This window comes from Heptranchias perlo, chromosome 22 (assembly GCF_035084215.1).
Source record: "Heptranchias perlo isolate sHepPer1 chromosome 22, sHepPer1.hap1, whole genome shotgun sequence".
NCBI lineage: Eukaryota > Metazoa > Chordata > Chondrichthyes > Hexanchiformes > Hexanchidae > Heptranchias > Heptranchias perlo.
Genome location: NC_090346.1, coordinates 8,343,181 through 8,361,509, shown reverse-complemented (window position 1 = coordinate 8,361,509; position 18,329 = coordinate 8,343,181). Strand labels below are relative to the sequence as shown.

General features: G+C 42.2%; 1 protein-coding gene across 6 annotated transcripts in view; it reads left to right on the top strand.

The window, feature by feature from the left end:
- The first annotated feature begins 3,697 nt into the window (after positions 1-3,697).
- Positions 3,698-18,329, top strand: part of foxk1 (forkhead box K1) — a 114,743-nt gene continuing 100,111 nt past the window's right edge. For all 6 annotated transcript variants that reach the window (XR_010966814.1, XR_010966813.1, XR_010966812.1 and 3 more), the window contains exon 1: positions 3,698-4,312. Coding sequence is in view for 2 of the 6 variants with exons in the window: in XM_068002896.1 (XP_067858997.1) it covers positions 3,885-4,312 (428 nt within the window). In the remaining 4 variants the exon portion in view is untranslated. The remainder of the gene's footprint in view (positions 4,313-18,329) is intronic.

Sequence of the window (18,329 nt, the reverse complement as noted above, 5' to 3'; positions counted from 1 at the left end):
CTTCCTCATGATGCAACACACACAGATATAGAACAGTGCTACATAATTCCATAGAAAACAAGAAGGTGAATGTGGTATTAGGCCAAACGTATCCCGAAGGTTTTGGGTTCAAAGCCTGTGGCTTTTCAGTGCTAAGGGATACTATAATTGACCTTAGTGGCGCCTGATTGTTATCCACTGCCCTCTGCTGGAAAACATGTGTGGACATCAGAATGGGCTTCGCTGTGGGACCCCTGCGTGGTCTAATTCTGCTTGCTGATACTCACAATATAGGCTCCTAGATGTAATATGGCTATTTGGGCAAGATACTAGAGGATTGTCAGTGGCCATGGCATTATACCCTCCAGGAGCATAGGGGAGGACTGGGTGAGAAAAAGAATTCCACAGAAAAACACCATGTTATATGTATAAATAGAACAGGGTGATAATAGCGCACATGGAAAATATAGAGCTTGTGAATCAGCCATGGGTGTATTTTCCATCACTAACAAGCAAGCATCCTCTGTCATCGTAAAGAGAAAATCGGGACATGATGTTAATTTGCATGTGCCAGGGCATCATTCATATTGTCCTTCAATTTGGATTAGATTACATACAGATTAAGCTTTACTTGAAACGCCTTGTAACCCTGCTGCCTCTAAATTTGTTTGTTTTTGTAAAATGCAAGTTCTCACTGACTTTTGTCGTGGTCTTGTTTTTCAATGTCATTGAAAACATGAACAGTCCTATCATTTTAGATCTTTACTATGTACAATGACTATTTCATAAGAAATTATCATTTAAAAAATAAATAATACTTGCCTTTACATGGTGCTTTATCACATTGTAATGTTTTAAAGTCCTTTACATAATGAATTACTTTGAGTCTTATGTCGGCAAAAGTTCTGCAGCACTTGAATGTTCATCGCTGCATTAAGGATTATACGTATTCATTGCAAAAAGAAACACTTCCAAAGCACATAAACAGCAGTATTGCTGTTGTAAGATGATTGAAACTGTCCCCCCTTCGAAAATTGCTAACAGAGATTGCAAGCTCACTGAAATAAATAGTTGTGTTTTTTTTTTAAAAACAGGAAGGCAGAAAGAAGTTACAATCCTTTTGACATGCATACACACCAAAAAAAATGATGACTCACTGAACTACGTGAAGCACAAAAGATTTAAAAATGCAATTTTCAGTAATATGCAGTTACTCAGTGCTGCAGTTCGTGCAACACAATCGACTTCTGGCTAAAAGGGGAAAAAGAAGTTAAAGTGTCCCCGTCCTGACCTTTTATTTGTTCATGGGATGTGGGCGTCGCTGGTGAGGCCAGCATTTATTGCCCATCCCTAATCGCCCTTGAGAAGGTGGTGGTGAGCCGCCTTCTTGAACTGTTGCAGTCCATGTGGTGAAGGTTCTCTCACAATGCAGTTAGGTAGGTAGTTCCAGGATTTTGACCCAGCGACGATGAAGGAACGGCGATATCTGTCCAATTTGGGAAGGTGTGTGACTTGGAGGGGAACTTGGAGGTGATGGTGTTCCCATGCACTTGCTGCCCTTGCCCTAAGTGGTGGAGGTCACATTTTTAGGAGGTTTGGTCAAAGAAGCCTTGGCGAGTTGCAGCAGTGCTATTCAGTGACTGTTGCTGAAACAATGTGGACGTGGGCTGAAGACAGGCCAGGCTTGTCTGTGATGCCCCCCATGATCAAGCAGTCTAATGACACTCACTGTCTAGGCTCACCCATGAAAAATTGCCACTTGGGTGAGGGAACAAAATGGTTGCCAGCACCATGGAAACCTAATGCAGGATGAATCATTGCCTTCATGAGAGAAAGGAAGGAAACTGGAAAAAGGGATAACAATTAAATATGAAAATGTAAAGCGAGGATTAAGCCAGTGCTTTTTTCAGTTGCTGAATGTCAGTAAAATCAACTGATGATAGATACAGAACAGCAAAACTATTTTAGTAATTTACAGAGCTGTCAGCATTGGGAAAAATGTTAGGAGTGACACTAATGATCAAGAGAAATTGAAAACCCATTTAAACATAAGGAGCTGTCTTTTTGAAATGGTGAAACCAAATGAGCAAGTCTCACTGGAAATGAATGACAATTAGAAGTTGTACTTCTGAACCATTATGAGCAATTTTTCACTGTTATTTTGTGTGTGGGAGGGTGACACTTCTTTTTCATAGAAATTCAAAATGAGGTCACTCAGCCCAATCTGCCTGTGCCTTCCACAAGCTACAACTCATCCAAAGTGCCACAGCCCATGTCTTCTCAACTGCTAAGACCCATACTCCCAAGCTCTACATGGCTAAGTAAGTGAATTGACTTTGAGAACCTTGCCAAGACCTTCAAATCCCTCCGCATCCTTGACCCACCATACCTCAGCTGTACATCTCTGCAGGACCCTCTACTGCTCTGACAACAACCTACTCCTTCTTTCCCACTCCACCATTGGTGACTGCTCCTTCAGCCACTATGTGCCTCCCTCCCCAGCACCTTTGCCTGATCACTTCACCACCTGCTTTCAATAGCTTCCTAATGATCTTTCTCTTCACCTGTGCATCCAGGCGCCCTCCAGTTACACCCTCTCCTTGTCCCTGTAGATGCCTAATGCAAGTTTTCCACGTCACTTGGTGGATCTAAATTTTAAAAACCAATGCCCTGTCTGGCCTTTCAGGTGGATGTAAAAGATCCCATGGCACTATTCGAAGAGGAGTCGGGGAGTTCTCCCCGGTGTCCTGGCCAACATTTATCCCCCAGCCAACACCTAAAAAAGCAGGTTATCTGATCATTTATTACATTGCTGTTTGTGGGAGCTTGCTGTGTGCAAATTGGCTGCCGCCTTTCCTATATTACAACAGTGACTACACTTCAAACCCTCTGAGATCACTAAGCTCCTCCAATTCTTGCCTCTTACGCATCCCTAATTGCTCCACCATTGGTGGCCGTGCCTTCACCTGCCTAGGCCCTAAGCACAGAAATTCCCTCCCTATACCTCTCCATCTCTCTCTCTTCCTTTAAGGCACTCCTTAAAACATACCTCTTTGACCAAGTTTTTGATCACCTGTCCTAATATCTCCTTATTTGGCTAGGTGTCAAATTTTGTTTGATGATCGGTCCTGCGAAGCACCTTGAGTCATTTTACTACATTAAAAGGCGTTATATAAATGCAAGTTGTTGTTGTGTCAGCCATGGCTCAGTTGGTAGTACTTTTGCTTCTAAGTCAGAAGGTTGTGGGTTCAAGTCCCACTCCAGAGACCAGAGCACAAAATCTAGGCTGACACTCCCCAGTGCAGTACTGAGGGAGTGTTGCATTGATGGAGGTGTTGTCTTTCGGATGAGATGTAAAAGGTCCCACTGTACTATTTTGAAGAAGAGCAGGGGAGTTCTCCGTGGTGTCATATACAATGTTTATCCCTCAACCAACAACACTAAAAAAAAATTATCTGGTCATTATCACATTGCTGTTTGTGGGAGCTTGCTGTGCGCAAATTGGCTGCTGCGTTTCCTATATTACAACAGTGACTACACTTCAAAAATACTTAATTGGCTGTAAAGCGCTTTGGGACTTGCTGAGCTCGTAAAAGGCGCTTTATAAATGTAAGTCAGTCTTATATATAAATTATTGTTGGGCTCCTGTTCCCTGTGTTGCTGGGGAATCCGTCCCGGGTTTTCTCTCTCTCCCTCCCCTCCCCCGGCTTGTTATGACTTCTCTCTAACAGGAGTCACTCGGCTTTACTCACCCGCCGATTGGAGGCTGTGGCTGGTCTGCTTCACTCACCAGCCCCGGATCCCATACCGACCCGACCCGACCCAGGCGGCCTGCTGCCCGCGTCTCTCACTCACTCACTCACCTCACACACACACCACACACAACCCCCCCCCCCCCCCGCGACATGCAGGCAGCCCTGGCGGCCCAATTCCCCTCCGACAGCGAAGGCGACGACACGGGCGCCCGGGCGCTGCTGGCTCTCAAATCGGCTCCTTGTAGCCCGAGCCCGGTGAGTGGTCAGCTCAAGGCCGGCGTCGTGCGCTGGGAGCTGGGCCTCGACCCGCAGGCCCCGCCCGACGCCGCTATCGCCAAACTCGAGGGCCGGGATTTCGAGTACCTGATGCGGCAGGAGTCGGTGACCATCGGCCGCAACTCCAGCCAGGGCCCCGTGGACGTGAACATGGGCCACTCGAGCTTCATCTCCCGCCGGCACCTGCAGATCACCTTCCAGGAGCCGCACTTCTACCTGAAGTGTCTCGGCAAGAACGGCGTCTTCGTGGACGGGGCCTTCCAGCGGAGAGGGGCGCCGCCGCTGCTGCTGCTGCCCCGACAGTGAGTACCGCCTGCAAAAACAGACGCCGGCTTCTTGTATATAATTATTATTTAAAAAAAAAATTTCAAGGCCTACACCGGGCTGGGAGTTGAAGCGAAACCCGGGCTTAGTCGCTGCGTCACCCCGCTACTCAACAACTCGAGGGCGGAGACTTCCACCTGGCGTGTAGGCCGTAACCACCTAATGTAAACACACCAACCAGACAGCGTGTCAGAGCGATCTACCCAAGTTTGGAGAAGAGGGAGGAAAGAGGGTTGTGGCTGGCAGGAGTAATCCACACATGGAAGTAAAATAAGAATTGCACTTTAAAATTACTGTTAAAAATTCCCATTATTTTATTCTCTATTTGTTGAATCCATACATTTTTTTGAAAATGTTTTTTTTTTATTGTGTTAATACTAGATGAGCAGGTCATCTTATGTTACATGGTTCTTCACTCTAAAGAGCTGCATGCAACATATATACATGCTATGATTTATTTATGAAAGGTTGTCAGGAAATGCAGCACAACAGTCAAATGAAGTGTTTAGTATCTCTGAAGGTCTTTCCATGTGCATCAATGAGAATCTAGCCAGTTTCCAGTGGAATTGAGAATTGTACTTTTTTGCTTTAAAAATTTGAACTGATTTTATATTAAAAAAATCTGATTTGAGTGCCAATCTTTTGTGTTTGTGTGTGCATTGAATAAAGTTAATAGATTTAAACAAGAGGAGCAGTTCCAACCCCCACCCCAGGAAAAAAACTTGCATTTATATAATGACCTCGGGACATCCGAAAGTGTTCCACAGCCAATTAACTACTTTTGAAGTATAGTCACTGTTGTGCCGCCAATTTGTGCACAGCAAGATCTCACAAACAGCAAGGAGACAAATAACCAGATAATCTGTTGTGTTGGTTGAGGGATAATATTGGCCAGGACACCAGGAGAATTCCCCAGCCCTTCCTCGAATAGTGCCATAGGATTTTTTTATATCTATCTAGAGAGAGCAGACAGGGCCTCGGTTTAACATCTCATCCGAAATACCGCACCTCCGACAGTGCGACACTCCCTCAATACTGCACTGGAATGCAAGCCCAGATAATGGGCTCAAGTACCTGGTTTGAATTCACAATCTTCTGACTCAAAAGGTATTACCACTGAGCCAAGGCTGACAGAAGAACACATGAGACAGACTACAATGCTAAATGATTAGATAGGAAATAACTTGTAGAAATGCTAGCAACAACTCATTTGTCCTTAGAAATCCAGATCCTTGTAATAATTGCACATTGTTTAGAAATGATGGATGGTAAACACACTTTGATCTACTTGTAATCAAACATGCTTTCATTTAGTGCTTAGAGGAAGTGTAATTCTAATAACCTGTATTTGTTGTAGCAGCATCCAGTAAAATTGGATTTATTTTTCTTTTTAATGAAGATGGAAGAAGGGATTTTGTTAATTATAGTTTGAATCTGTTACATTGAGCTGGTATTGCAGCTAAATGTGCCACTTCAGCAACTTGAAGGAACGCAATGCTTTATTTTTAAAATGAAGCTATATTGTACGTTCAGTCTCTGAAGACAGATTGTTGGGATCATAGTATAGTGCAAACAACTCTAAGGGCATCAGCAGTGCCACTTAGAAAGAATACCAGTTAGTGATGTAATACTTTTGCTGGATTTTCAACTCCACTTTGTTGGTATTCTCCACTCAACAAATGCTAGAATCCTGTGAATAGTTTCCATTTTCAGAGAAGTGAAATATTTTTGAAAATAGTCATTCTCAGAATTTGAGGGACTTTCCCTTATCAGTCTAGGTCCCTTTGACTAATGATTTGGAGTCTGTACTGACATGCACGTGTTCTCAGTAAGTAAGCCGTATTAGAATTTTTACCAGATTTATAAGTGATTTCCTTTCAGCACACATTTGTGTGTGCTGGTATTTTTGCAGTTGGGATAATGAAAGCTTCCTGCTTGTGCTGTAATAAATGTAAACAAGCAAATATGCTAAGTTTGTAGACTCCAAATGTTGAGGTGCGATTTTGAGGAAGAGTACATACTCTTGTGTGGGCTTGCATCCTCCTTTGCTTCCATTTTATTTCTTTTCTGGTTCCTTGCATGTGCATCTCTTGCATTTATGGGGATTAGCAGGAGGCTGTCTCCCAGGCTATTGCCAATGTCATTCTCAGCTGGCTTTCAGGGGACTTGCAAGATTATCCTGATGAAGATCTTTTTTTAATCACACTTCCCCATGGGTAGATACCTGATCTTCACCTGTCACTTTCCTACAGTGCAGCAAGTAAGATCAGGGACACCAGAATAGAGATCAAACCTGCCTGTCACTATTCTGTGGTGCCAGAGGTTAACATTCCAATGCTTGGTGTTACTTTGTTAGATTGCTAGACTTTTAAAAAAAATAACACAAACCCGTTCCTACCAAAATTGGCCAATTCATTTATCGCTAAGATGTATATATCTGTGCGTATTTTCTTCTAATGACTTGCAGAGCTGCCCTTTCACGTACTACACGGACTGCAACGATTAAAGAAGAAGGCCCACCACCTCAAGGGCGACTAGGCACGGACAATAGGTGCTGGCTGGCCTTGCCAGCAATGCCCGCATCCCGAGCATGAATTTAAAAGAAGGGCAATTTTCTGTTCATTGCTTACTTTTATAGTTTTAGCTTTCGATTATTCTAGAAAATATATCGCAAGGTATTAAATTATAATCTACACTATGAGTTGGTTCTTGGAAATTAATGGTGGATTATTATGTGATCAACTTCGAATGATTGTCACAGTCCTGAATTCTTCAGTGTTAATTTCATCATGCATCAATGATGTGGAATTAATTGGAAATAGGGAGGGGCAACGTCATGGCGGCATAGGTGTGTTGGAGGGTGCATTCTTTATTTGTGAGGTAAGAGTATGCCCACTTTTTGGCAGCATGTAATCAAAGGAAAAAATGAGGATATCCAATTTTCATTTATGGTGGAGAAGGTCCTGACTCCAAAAGCACAGGATGGCATATAACTCAAGGTCAAGGTGATGTGTGCAGCCATCTCTAGACACAGATCATAAGGCTCTATGGCAGTTACTGTTCTGAAGAGCTACTTGTTGCACCATTGGATCAGTGATTCATTTTGAGACCAAAATTCCTGTTGCTGATAATAGCAGACAGACGCTTAACACATTTGTATACTCTCCACTTGCCTGGATGAGTGCAGCTCCAACAACACTCAAGAAGCGCGACACCATCCAGGACAAAGCAGCCCGCTTGACTGGCCCCCCATCCACCACCTTAAACATTCACTCCCTTCACCACCGGCACACTGTGGCTGCTGTGTGTACCATATACAAGATGCACTGCAGCAACTCGCCAAGGCGACCTCTACCACCTAGAAGGACAAGGGCAGCAGGTGCATGGGAACACCACCACCTACATGTTCCCCTCCAAGTCACACACCATCCTGACTTGGAAATATATCGCCGTTCCTTCATCGTCGCTGGGTCAAAATCCTGGAACTTCCTCCTAACAGCACCGTGGGAGAACCTTCACCACACAGACTGCAGCGGCTGAAGAAGGTGGCTCACCACCATCTTCTCGAGGGCAATTAGGGATGGGCAATAAATGCTGGCCTTGCCAGCGATGCCCACATCCCATGAATGAATTTAAAAAAAACATTTCTTTGGTATTTTAACTGAGATACTTACTCATGTAAAATAAATGGGTTAACATCTGTGATAAAACAGTGGACAGAGGAATATATGAATATCACCAACAGTTATTTTTAGGCTGAAAAAGGTACAGTAGTAAAGCAGCAAGAAACAAGTGTATTTTGTTAATAGATTGATACAGTGTATGTGGTTCACTATTCTAATTCCTTGGTCCAGTTTAGTGGGGCATATTGGCTTGTGAAGTACATCTATAAAGTTGACTCCAAAATGCTGGAAAATACACCAAATAAAATCTCAAATCAACATTTTATCAGGGGATTAATGCAGACCCTGTTCCTGGCGGGGGGGGGGATCCTACACTAAAATGTACAGTATATCCACTTCTAAAATTGCCACTAAGTCACTGCATGGAGGGATTTGTAGAAGAGAACTGGGGTTTTGAATTCATTGCATAAGAAGGTATGGAGGGATCGAAGGTTGGTGAACGGGGAGGATTGTGTCCCGAGGTAGGATAGGCTAGGAATGATGCTGTTTTGAACGAGCTGTTACTTGTGAAAGTCAGACCATGAGAGACTGGAAAGGAGCATCAGAGTAACAGAGTCAATCTCCACAGTACTTTGATTTTTTTAAAATGACAACTCTTGATTATCCCTAGGTAATCTCTAGGTTCAGATGATATTTGTAGTTTATGGCAGGGGGTTCGAGCCCTTCATCTTTGTGGGCCACGTAGGTATGTAGTGAATGGAGCTTCGACGGGTTACATACAGCTTTTAAATTAATGTTTCCATTAGTTTGCATATGTCCCAAGTTACTAACAGATCTTGGTGTTCTGATTTAGGATTTATGCCCCAATTAGACAAAAAGGCTAAGAACAGCCTTTTTCAAACCTCCAGATCCACAGACTACAAACAGGAGAAACCAGAAAATAAGAATTATACAAATAGGACGGAGTGGCTTGGGCTTTAATAGCTTGGGTGCCACAGTTTGGATGCCTCTGATTTCTGTACCTGAACTACTCCAGTGAGGTTATAGCCTGTATCAATTTGTCACTCCAGGTGTTGACTCACTATATTATCAGTTGATTTGGGACCTATGGTGGATTGCAATCTTTAAAGACATTGTGCTTGGTTCTTTTGTACATTGTCACAGTCCTATTCCTATCTACTTAATAATAGCAGTAATCAAGTAAGTGACTTGTGAAGATATAATATTTCAGTACAAATTGAACTACTGTGTTCTGGTGGATGAATACATTATACAGCAACTGTTGTCAGTACGTATTAAAAATGATGTGATTGTTGGTGCATGTATGTCTGTCTCATGTCATCAGGGATAAGTTGCATTCTTCCATGTCGCCTTGTAATGGGAGCACTTTCTGATGTTATACAGGTGATGGTGTGCGTAGAGAATTATAGATGGCTGAAAGTATTTAATGTTGCAACACACTTGAGGGGGTATGGTGAAAAGCATCTAAATGCAGAGTGTCAAAGTGTTGAGTATGCTCCCAGCTATATCCTACATTCAAGTTTTCATCTTCAATTGTTCCTGCTGGCATTTGTTTCTTAAAATCAGAAAGTTTTTTGGTGTCTGTATCATGTGTCAAATGTATTTTATTTTCATAATTGGAAAATGGAATTTGGGCTCTCCTGAGAACAGGAAGAGTATTGTGCAGGACAGAAATACACTTTTTACTAGGTTGTTTGTGCTTGAGCATGTTATAATTGTGATGGGATGTGTGTGTGTGTGTGTGTGTGTGTGTGTGTGTCTTATTGAGGTCAAAGCAGAAGATAACCCACAACTTTATTGCATGTGGGTTATCTTCTGTTTACCACAATAAATACCACTAAACTAGTTTTGGGCAATATGTTTACGTTTAAAATGAAATATCTGTAAGCAATCAGAAGTAAGGTTGTACAGAAAAACATTTTTCACATATTTACATGCCATGCACTAAATATAAAACATCAAGGCTCCTCTAGTGGCTCAATGAGTTTATCCAGCTACCAGCTGAGCCATATGGGAAGGTCCTGGATTCCATCTCCATTCTGCACTGTGGTTGATCTTCTCTGGGGTGGTAATTGAGTTACTACTATTGTCCTCAATGCGATAGGGAGGGGAAAGTCAGCCACGTTGCTGCTGCTGACCATTATGCAGTGATTCCTGGTAGAAGTGTATGTATGTGGTCTTTGGTTGAGGACAGGAAGGGGAATCTGTTCCAGTTAATCACAGCTTGACCGTTTCATTTTAAGATTGTTTTCTAAGCCTTTTGCTTCACAGATATATACGGTGGTCACCAGGTCTTTATGAATTGTTTTTTTTTCATGGTTAAAAATAATGGTACTTTTAATAAATTGGTGGGGGTGGGGGGGAACTATTTTGACAGTTGCATTGCCAATGTGTGAGTGTTAGTATTAGGAACAGGAGTCGGCCATTCAGCCCCTTGAGCCTGTTCCGCCATTCTATTAGATCGTGGCTGATCTGTACCTCAACTTCATTTACCTGCTTTTTCCCAGGTCCCTTGATAACCCTTATCTAGCAAAAGTCTACCGATCTTCATCTTGAAAGTTTCGACTGACCCCGCAGTGTCCACAGCCTTTTGGGGGTGAGAATTCCACATTTGCACTAGCCTTTGTGTGAAAAAAAGTGCTCCCTGATTTCGCTCTTAACTGCTTAGCTCTAATTTTAGGATTATGCCCTCTTGTTCTAGATTCCCCCACCAGAGGAAATAGTTTCTATGTATCTATATTTGGACCCTGCTTTTAGGAGGAAGAGTACACTAGCATGAAACTGTTGTAAATGCTACAAAGTTGTCTCTGACCTATGCTGCCCTGAATTTCTTGTGCTAAGGATGCTCAATAAATGTAGTTGCTGAGCAGTCTTAGTGTCTTTGGAGTAGTTAGTGTAAGTAGCTGCTTGAAGTTTTTCCACCTCACCAATCCATGCCAGTTAAAAATCAGATAGGCACAGTTTGCTGACCAATATGTTTGAATGTGGTTCTGAACAGACAAAAAGAATTATAGAATCAAAGAATTTTACAGCACAGGAGGGGAGTCCCTTTAGCTCACCGCTCCTGCACCAGCTCTCTGAAAGCCTATCCATTTAGTCACATTCCCTTGCCCTTCCCCCGTTACATTTTTCTTTTTCAAATATTTATTCACTTTCCTTTTAAAAGCTTTATGGATTCTGCTTCCACCACTGTTTCTGGGAGGGCATTCCATGTTCTATCAACATTCTGCGTAAAATAAATACATAAATAATTCCTCTCCCTTCAGTCTTTTGGTGATAAATTTATGCTCTCTAGTTACCAACTCACTGATCAGTGGAGATAGTTTCCCCATGTTTCCTTTATCAAAACCATTCATAATTTGGAACAACTCTTTCTTAAACTCCTCTTGTTTTTTTAATGAAAAGTCACCGTTTCCTCAGTCTTGCTTCATAACAAAGCCTCTCACTCTTGGTGTCATTTTAATGACTCTCTTCTGTACTCTCTCTCCCTGACCTTGAAATCCTTCCTCATGTAAGGTGTCCAGAACTGTGCACACTATTCCAACTGCGGCCTAATCAATGAAATGTATAGGTTTAGTATTCGGAAGGGTAAGAAAAAACCATAAGGCCGATCAAGCTTGCCCCATCCAGTGAACAGTGTGATGCCATTCACTATCTTCTAGGAGATGGGGGAGGAGAAGGGAACCTGTGGCAGATTCAGGAAAAAAAATCAGAACTCTTCTTAGACACCCCCCCTCACCAAGGCAATCAAGCAAGTTCAGGAGATTCCAGTAGGCCATGCACATAAAGAAGAATGCATTTATATAGTGCCTTTCATGAGCTCAGGATGTCCAAAAATGCTTTACAGCATTGCTCGTGCACCTTTTAATGAACGACTTAGACCCAATTAAATCATCTAAAAGAAGTGGTTTTCTTCCACTTCCTCATGTGTTTGCAATGTAACTTATGACACCTGAATTTAAGAATGCAGCCAGAATTTGAATGAGTCGTTTATAAACATGGCTTTGGCATTTTGCCATTAGGGCCCTGATTTGATTTATTTTACAGCAATACCCTTTAACTAGCAACAGGTGATATTAGCACATTTTGAAAATGCTGGAACAAGGCTTCCCCATGGTGCAGCAAGTTCATCATGAGCCAATCAGACCAGAATGACCTGGGCTGAGGTTTTAGCCTTGGCTCAGTGGGAGCACTCTCGCCTGAGTCAGAAGGCCATAGGTTCAAGGCCCACTCCAGTTACTTGAAGTACATAGACTAGGCTGACACTTCAGTGCGGTACTGAGGTGCGTCTTTCGGTTGAGATGTTAAAATGAGACCCCGTCTGCCTTCTCGGGTGGACATCAAAGATCCCATGGCGCTATTTCGAAGAAGGGCAGCAAGTTCTCAAGGTTTCCTGATCAACATTTATCTCTCAACCAACATTGCTAAGAAACACATTATCTAGTCATTATTGCATTGCTGTTTGTAGGACCTTGCTGTGTGCAAATTTTCTGCTGTGCTTCCCTATATTACAACAGTGACTAGGCTTCCCAAAAAGTACTTAATTGGCTGTGAAGCGCTTTGGGATATGTGAGGTCATGATAAGCACTGTATAAATGCAAGTTCTTTTTTCTTTCATCCCTACTTTGTACTGAGTTAGCTGATCCCAGCAGGAATGGTGCTAATTGCCCTAGCATTGATTTCAGTGCCTTAGGTTAAGGAGGGGAAAATTGGCTAAAGATCCTGTTCCTAATCACTATCCAGCAATCTCTGCCAGTAGTATGGAGATGTTGAGAGAATTTGGTTTGGCTGAGTTGGCTTTTGTGCTTTAAGAGCCAGCCCCTTATTCATTGTTTAGGCTCGTAGTTGAATAATGACCACTTTGGCTAGGCACAGGAGAGTCCCCCTGTAACTGATACGCAGTAGGCCAGAGCAGGACTATACACGCCTTCATTCTGGTCAGACTCGAGAAGTTGGAATGTGAATTGCTCCATTCTTGCCGTGTTAAATCATTCATAAATCATCTAGCACAGCAAGACTGGAGCAGCTCACATTCCAGCTTTTTGAGTCTAACCAGATTGAGGTCTGTATAATACTGCTCGGGCCTATTGCACAAGGCTTACAGCTTGAGTCTACAGATCATGCATTCTCTGCCCCGTATGTACAATGTGCTGAAGTTGTGCCTATGGTGTAATGCAGTACTGTGACATATTTCCTTGCGCTGCTCATTTTTTTGACATTGGCATTGCCTTGAAGTGAATTTTTGTGGTTTTATTTTTGCATCTGCAATTCGCATTTTTTTTTCTCCCAACCTTGTTTCACTTACAACTAACATACTCTTCTCCCTTCACCTCCCTTCACCACCATTCTGTGTGGTAAGAAGGATCATTTAAGATGAAGGTATTTCTGTTGGCACTGAATTTCATGGACTGGAAAGATGCCTATTCGGGTGGTATAGGCCTCTCTGTCAATCCTTCCCCTTTGCCTTACTACTAGACATATATTGTCATCTTGGCTGACAATCCATGACTTCTGTCTGTAGAAGATAGCAAAATCTGAATGCCAGCCGAGGCTAGCAATTGAATTCTACAATTGAGAGCCCATTGCTAGAGAAACTGGGCTTCCCATTTTATTTGTAATGTTTCAGTATTTCTCTCGTTTTTGCTTTGTGGTGAGAGATCATTGCTGTAGTTTTTTCAGAGAAATAAGCCCATCCTTTAAAGCTCTACAATTACTGTAAAAATGTTGATCCTGTAAAAGTTTGAATAAGATTGAGTGTTTTTGTGCAGACGTGCATAATAGCATAAATGCTTTACTCAGGAAAATTGCTATTACTAAGCCAAGAGGATTGCAAATTCAGTAATAACTCTATGAGGAATACAATTCCATATTCTACATTGAAAATGGTTGTACAAGGCACATTGAATGTTTCCTCTTGCCCATCAAGATGAAGGATGCTCGTGCTGGGGAATGGAACACTTTCCTTTTTCACATCCAGTGTCAGCATCAAGCACTCTGTTCAGATAAAGATTTCTTTGCCACGCCGGGCACGTCTTACAGTGTGACAATTTTCCAATTTCTATGCCAGCCAACCTGCGGCCTCTGAGGTTGCCAGTTAAGGTGTCAAATGTCGGGCAGTTTTGTGCTATGAGCCCATGCGGGCTAGAAACTGGTTTGAGACTGCCCAAATTCACTTCATATAGAACTCCTGCAGTCAGCAGACATTTCATCAGCCTGGGCTGGATTTAACCACCAATGCCAGAGTTAAAGAGCCAGTGTCTAACCCCCTGCACCACCCAGCCTCCCTGTTTTCCACCTCCCACTCTAGGTTTTTAAAGAAGTGGAAAAATAACTAAATCTGATGCATTGTTTTTTTTAATATATTGTGTTTGTAACCTACAGAGATTGAGAAAATAAATGAGGGCAGTTTATTTTTAGAATTTTATTTCTCATTAATTTTGGCTTTCAAAATGTAATTTTGCACAATGTGCATGTTTGATGAGGAGTAGGGGATAAACGTTTCTGGAAAAAGTGAAGAGATAGATACCGATAAACTAAACATGCATCAAATGATAGCCTTGTCTGCATATTCTACTTAACATTGCTGCACTGAAAGATTTTAGCATGCAACTATGGTTCAGTCTTGTCATTGCTGATCAGGCCTCCCAATTTAGACAACCTGTTTACTTCATTTATAATGTCAGAATGGTGAGAGATACCATCAAATGTTTCAAAGGGAAGGAATACACCTTTTAGATTAGATTCAACTGTAAGTTAAATTAAGCTGCTTTTTTAAGAAAATGTTATATAGGGAGTATTGTGTATTATCTTGGTAGCAATCTTGCCACTGCATCAGCAGTTTTTGTGGGTTTGAGCCCCATACCAGAGGTTTGAGCTCATAATCTGAGCTGATATCCTTCAAATGAGACACTAAGCCAAGGGCCATTCTGCCTGTTCCACTGGTTCAGGTGGGCAGTAAAAATTCCATGGCCACTATTCGAAGGAGATTGGGGGGGCTCTCATTGTTCTGACCAAACATATCAAAAGAAACAAATTAGCTGGTTATTCATTACATTGCTGATTTTGGATCTTTTTGAGTGCAAAATGCCTACTGCATTTGTCTATATAATATCAGTCACTGCACTTCAAAGTAGTTCATTGTGCGTGGTGACCTTGCCCCTCCCTATCTCTGTAGCCTCCTACGGCCCTACAATTCTGCGAGAGTTCTGTATTCCTCCAAATCTGGTCTCTTGTGCATCCCCCCCCCCACTCCTTTCACCCCACCATTGGTGACTGTGCCTTCAGCCGTCTAGGCAATATGCTCTGAAATTCCTTCCCTAAACCTCTCCACCCCTTCAACCCTCTCCTCCTTTAAGACGCTCCTTAAAACCCACCGCTTTGATCAAACTTTTAGTCACTCCTCCTAATACCTCCACCTTTGGCTTGGCATCCCTGTGAAGTACCTTGGGACGTATTTCTATGTGAAGGGTGCTATATTGTTGTTGAAGTGCTTTGTAATATTTCAACCTAATGAGGCATTTTTATAGCACAAGTCATATTGTTTCTGAGCTGAGAGTAATCTGCTCTCTAGTATCTAAATTTCAAAGCCTCCGTGTTTAATATTTTTAAGGGATTTGGAAGCCTTTACACAAATTATGATTTACCTTTAATGTCTTTTGATTTTAGTTTTTATTTTTGTTTGCAGTGAATGCTCACATGAGGAAAGTGATACATAACCGGTGCTAGTGCTATAGAATCGGTACTTGTGTCTTTGGCGTTGCCAGTGGTTTGCCGGTTCGGGACAGAAAGCGTAAAGGAAAGTCATACAAATTGAGATGCACAACTCACCGTAAAGTATATCACTGAGGCAGGGTTTGTCAGCCATGAACTTCAAAAATAGTCACATTATTGCTGAGTGAAAAGGTAGTTGTGTAGTGTGTACATGGAAAGATAGCCGGCGGCAGCTCAGTAAAAATATGATGGATATGACCCGACTGTAGAGTTTAGTTTTTCATTATTAGAGAATAGAGGTAGATATGAACGGATGTGAAGGCTAGTAGAGAAACACATATTAGTACTGAACTACATAAAAATGGATGACTAAGCACAAGGGTTTGTCTAAGTAAGATTCTCAAGGATGGGATAGGGTCACATCTGAGCAAAGAGAAAACAGTTTATAGCAGTAGTTGCATTCTTTCTTACCCCCACCCACCCCAAAAAAATTCATAGCCTTTGGTGCTTCACTAGCTATAGGTAATTTGGGCTGCCGCCTTCTGCAATGGCGGAGGGGCAGCAAAAGACCCTAAGAAGGATGGGATTGGGGAGAAAGTGTCAATCTCTCCCCAACCGAAGGGCCGGAAACTTCATCACTTTTTATTAATTTTGTCAGCTTTGCTCAGTTGGTAACATTGTCGCCTGTGAGTCAGATGACCATGGGTTCAACTTCTGCTGTGGATTTCAGCACATAATGTAAGCTGACACTTCAGTGCAGTACTAAGGGAGTGTTACTTTGTCGGAGGTGTAGTCTTTTTGGGTGAAACATTAAATTGAGTTCTTGTCTGCCTGTGGTGGATGTGAAATACCCCACGGCACTATTCGGAGAAGAGCGGGAAGTTCTCCAGATGCCCTGGCCGACATTCCTCCTTCAACCAACATCATTAAAAACAGATTATCCGGTCATTCATCTGTTGTTTGTGGGACCTTGCTGTGTGCAAATTGACTGCTGCAATTCCCTCTGTGCCGGTAGCCTCATTACGACTTTCCCTTCAGTTTTCTTCCCATCCATTGATCGTGGAACAGGAGTTGTAGAGCTGGTAAATCCATTTACATGGGGAATGCTGTTTACAAAGTGAGATGCACAATTGTAAAATCAATTGGGCAAGTCTGATTGCAAATGAACAAGAGTTGACAGCCCGAGTTCACAGCCTGTCTGTAGGCATGTTTACATTGAGGTAATGCTGTTGATGGCAAATGTGTGAGACTCCCACTGTTGACGGCAGTATGATGTAAGCACCACAACCGTGACAAACATAAAACATTTTATCTTTTGATACTTCTGGAACAGTTCAGGAAAGCCTTGATATGGGGAATGCTTATGACAAATGTTCTTGAATCAGGGAATGTCTTAGGAATTCATCCACAGATTAAAGATTAACTTAGGTTAATTTGCTTACAAAAGGGGGCCAAGTCATTCAATTCAAATATAAACATCCTATTTGTCTTTTACAGTATAGGCTTGGGTTTGAGATACAGTTTTGCTTTCCTCTTTTATGTAGTTAAACTTCAGTGGATTTTAAAAGTACATCTCTGGGAGAGCAAGGACAGTTTTTCAGACCTCTTGAAGCCATTAGAGGGGCAAGGGGGCTCAGTGAAAGGTTAGCGGCAAATCCCCATGTAAGGTTACTGTTGGTTCTCGGTGACCAGAACTGGACTGAATACTGGAGCTGTGGTCTGAACAGAGATCTGTACAGTTTGATCATGGTTTCCTCTGACTTTGTTTCAGGTCCAGTTTTACATTGAGCTTTAGCACGGGAGAGGCATTGCTTATTATTTTCTAAAATCCAAGGAAGATTAGCTAAATTCTATATTTAGTACCATGGATCTGCAGTTTGCTGTTATATTTACTGTTAATAAATCTGTTTGGTAATTTATAGTCTAAGCCACAGTTTGATAGAATATTCTATGCTGTTCAGAGTCAAGGTGATCATGTGAGGCACATGATATTTGAAGTAAGTTGAAGTACAGTGACTAGTGTTTTATTTCCCAACCCCCGGTATTGCTGCAGTCACCTAGATATTGAGCAGGTACAGGCACACTCCAAAATTGTAGCTCACGAGGCCTCGCTTATCAGAGTGGTGTTTGGAACTGAACACAAGGAAAATATTTGAGGTAAAAGTCCAAAAATGTAACTCTGACTGCAAGGCACCCACATTTTCATGGGTCTTGCAAGTTGTCATCTGGTTTCTACTTGCCTTTCAATCAGCAGAGCTGTTTTCTCCCTTTTAGCTATGGGAGTCGTGGGTCTCTGGACTGCAGTGGGCCCTGATTTAGGAGTAGTGGAATTAGCTAAAATAATCACAACTCAGCTGGAGGTTAATTGTCATGGGTTTTTATCTGTTTTTTTGTCTCTCCCAGGAGATCACGTGGTTTCAGGTGGGGAGGGGAGTGTATATATTGTGATACACAAGACATCACAATTGTGTGTGCAGGCTGGATGGACCAGAGGCTCTTTTCCTGGCTGTCATTGTTTGTTTGTAAGACTTAAATGTCACTCTCTAGTGACCCTTCGAGAATATAAAGATATCATCTGAAGCTATCTGTATGCTGAAGTGAATTGATTTTTTTGATCTTGTGTATTTACTCAAAGTATTGT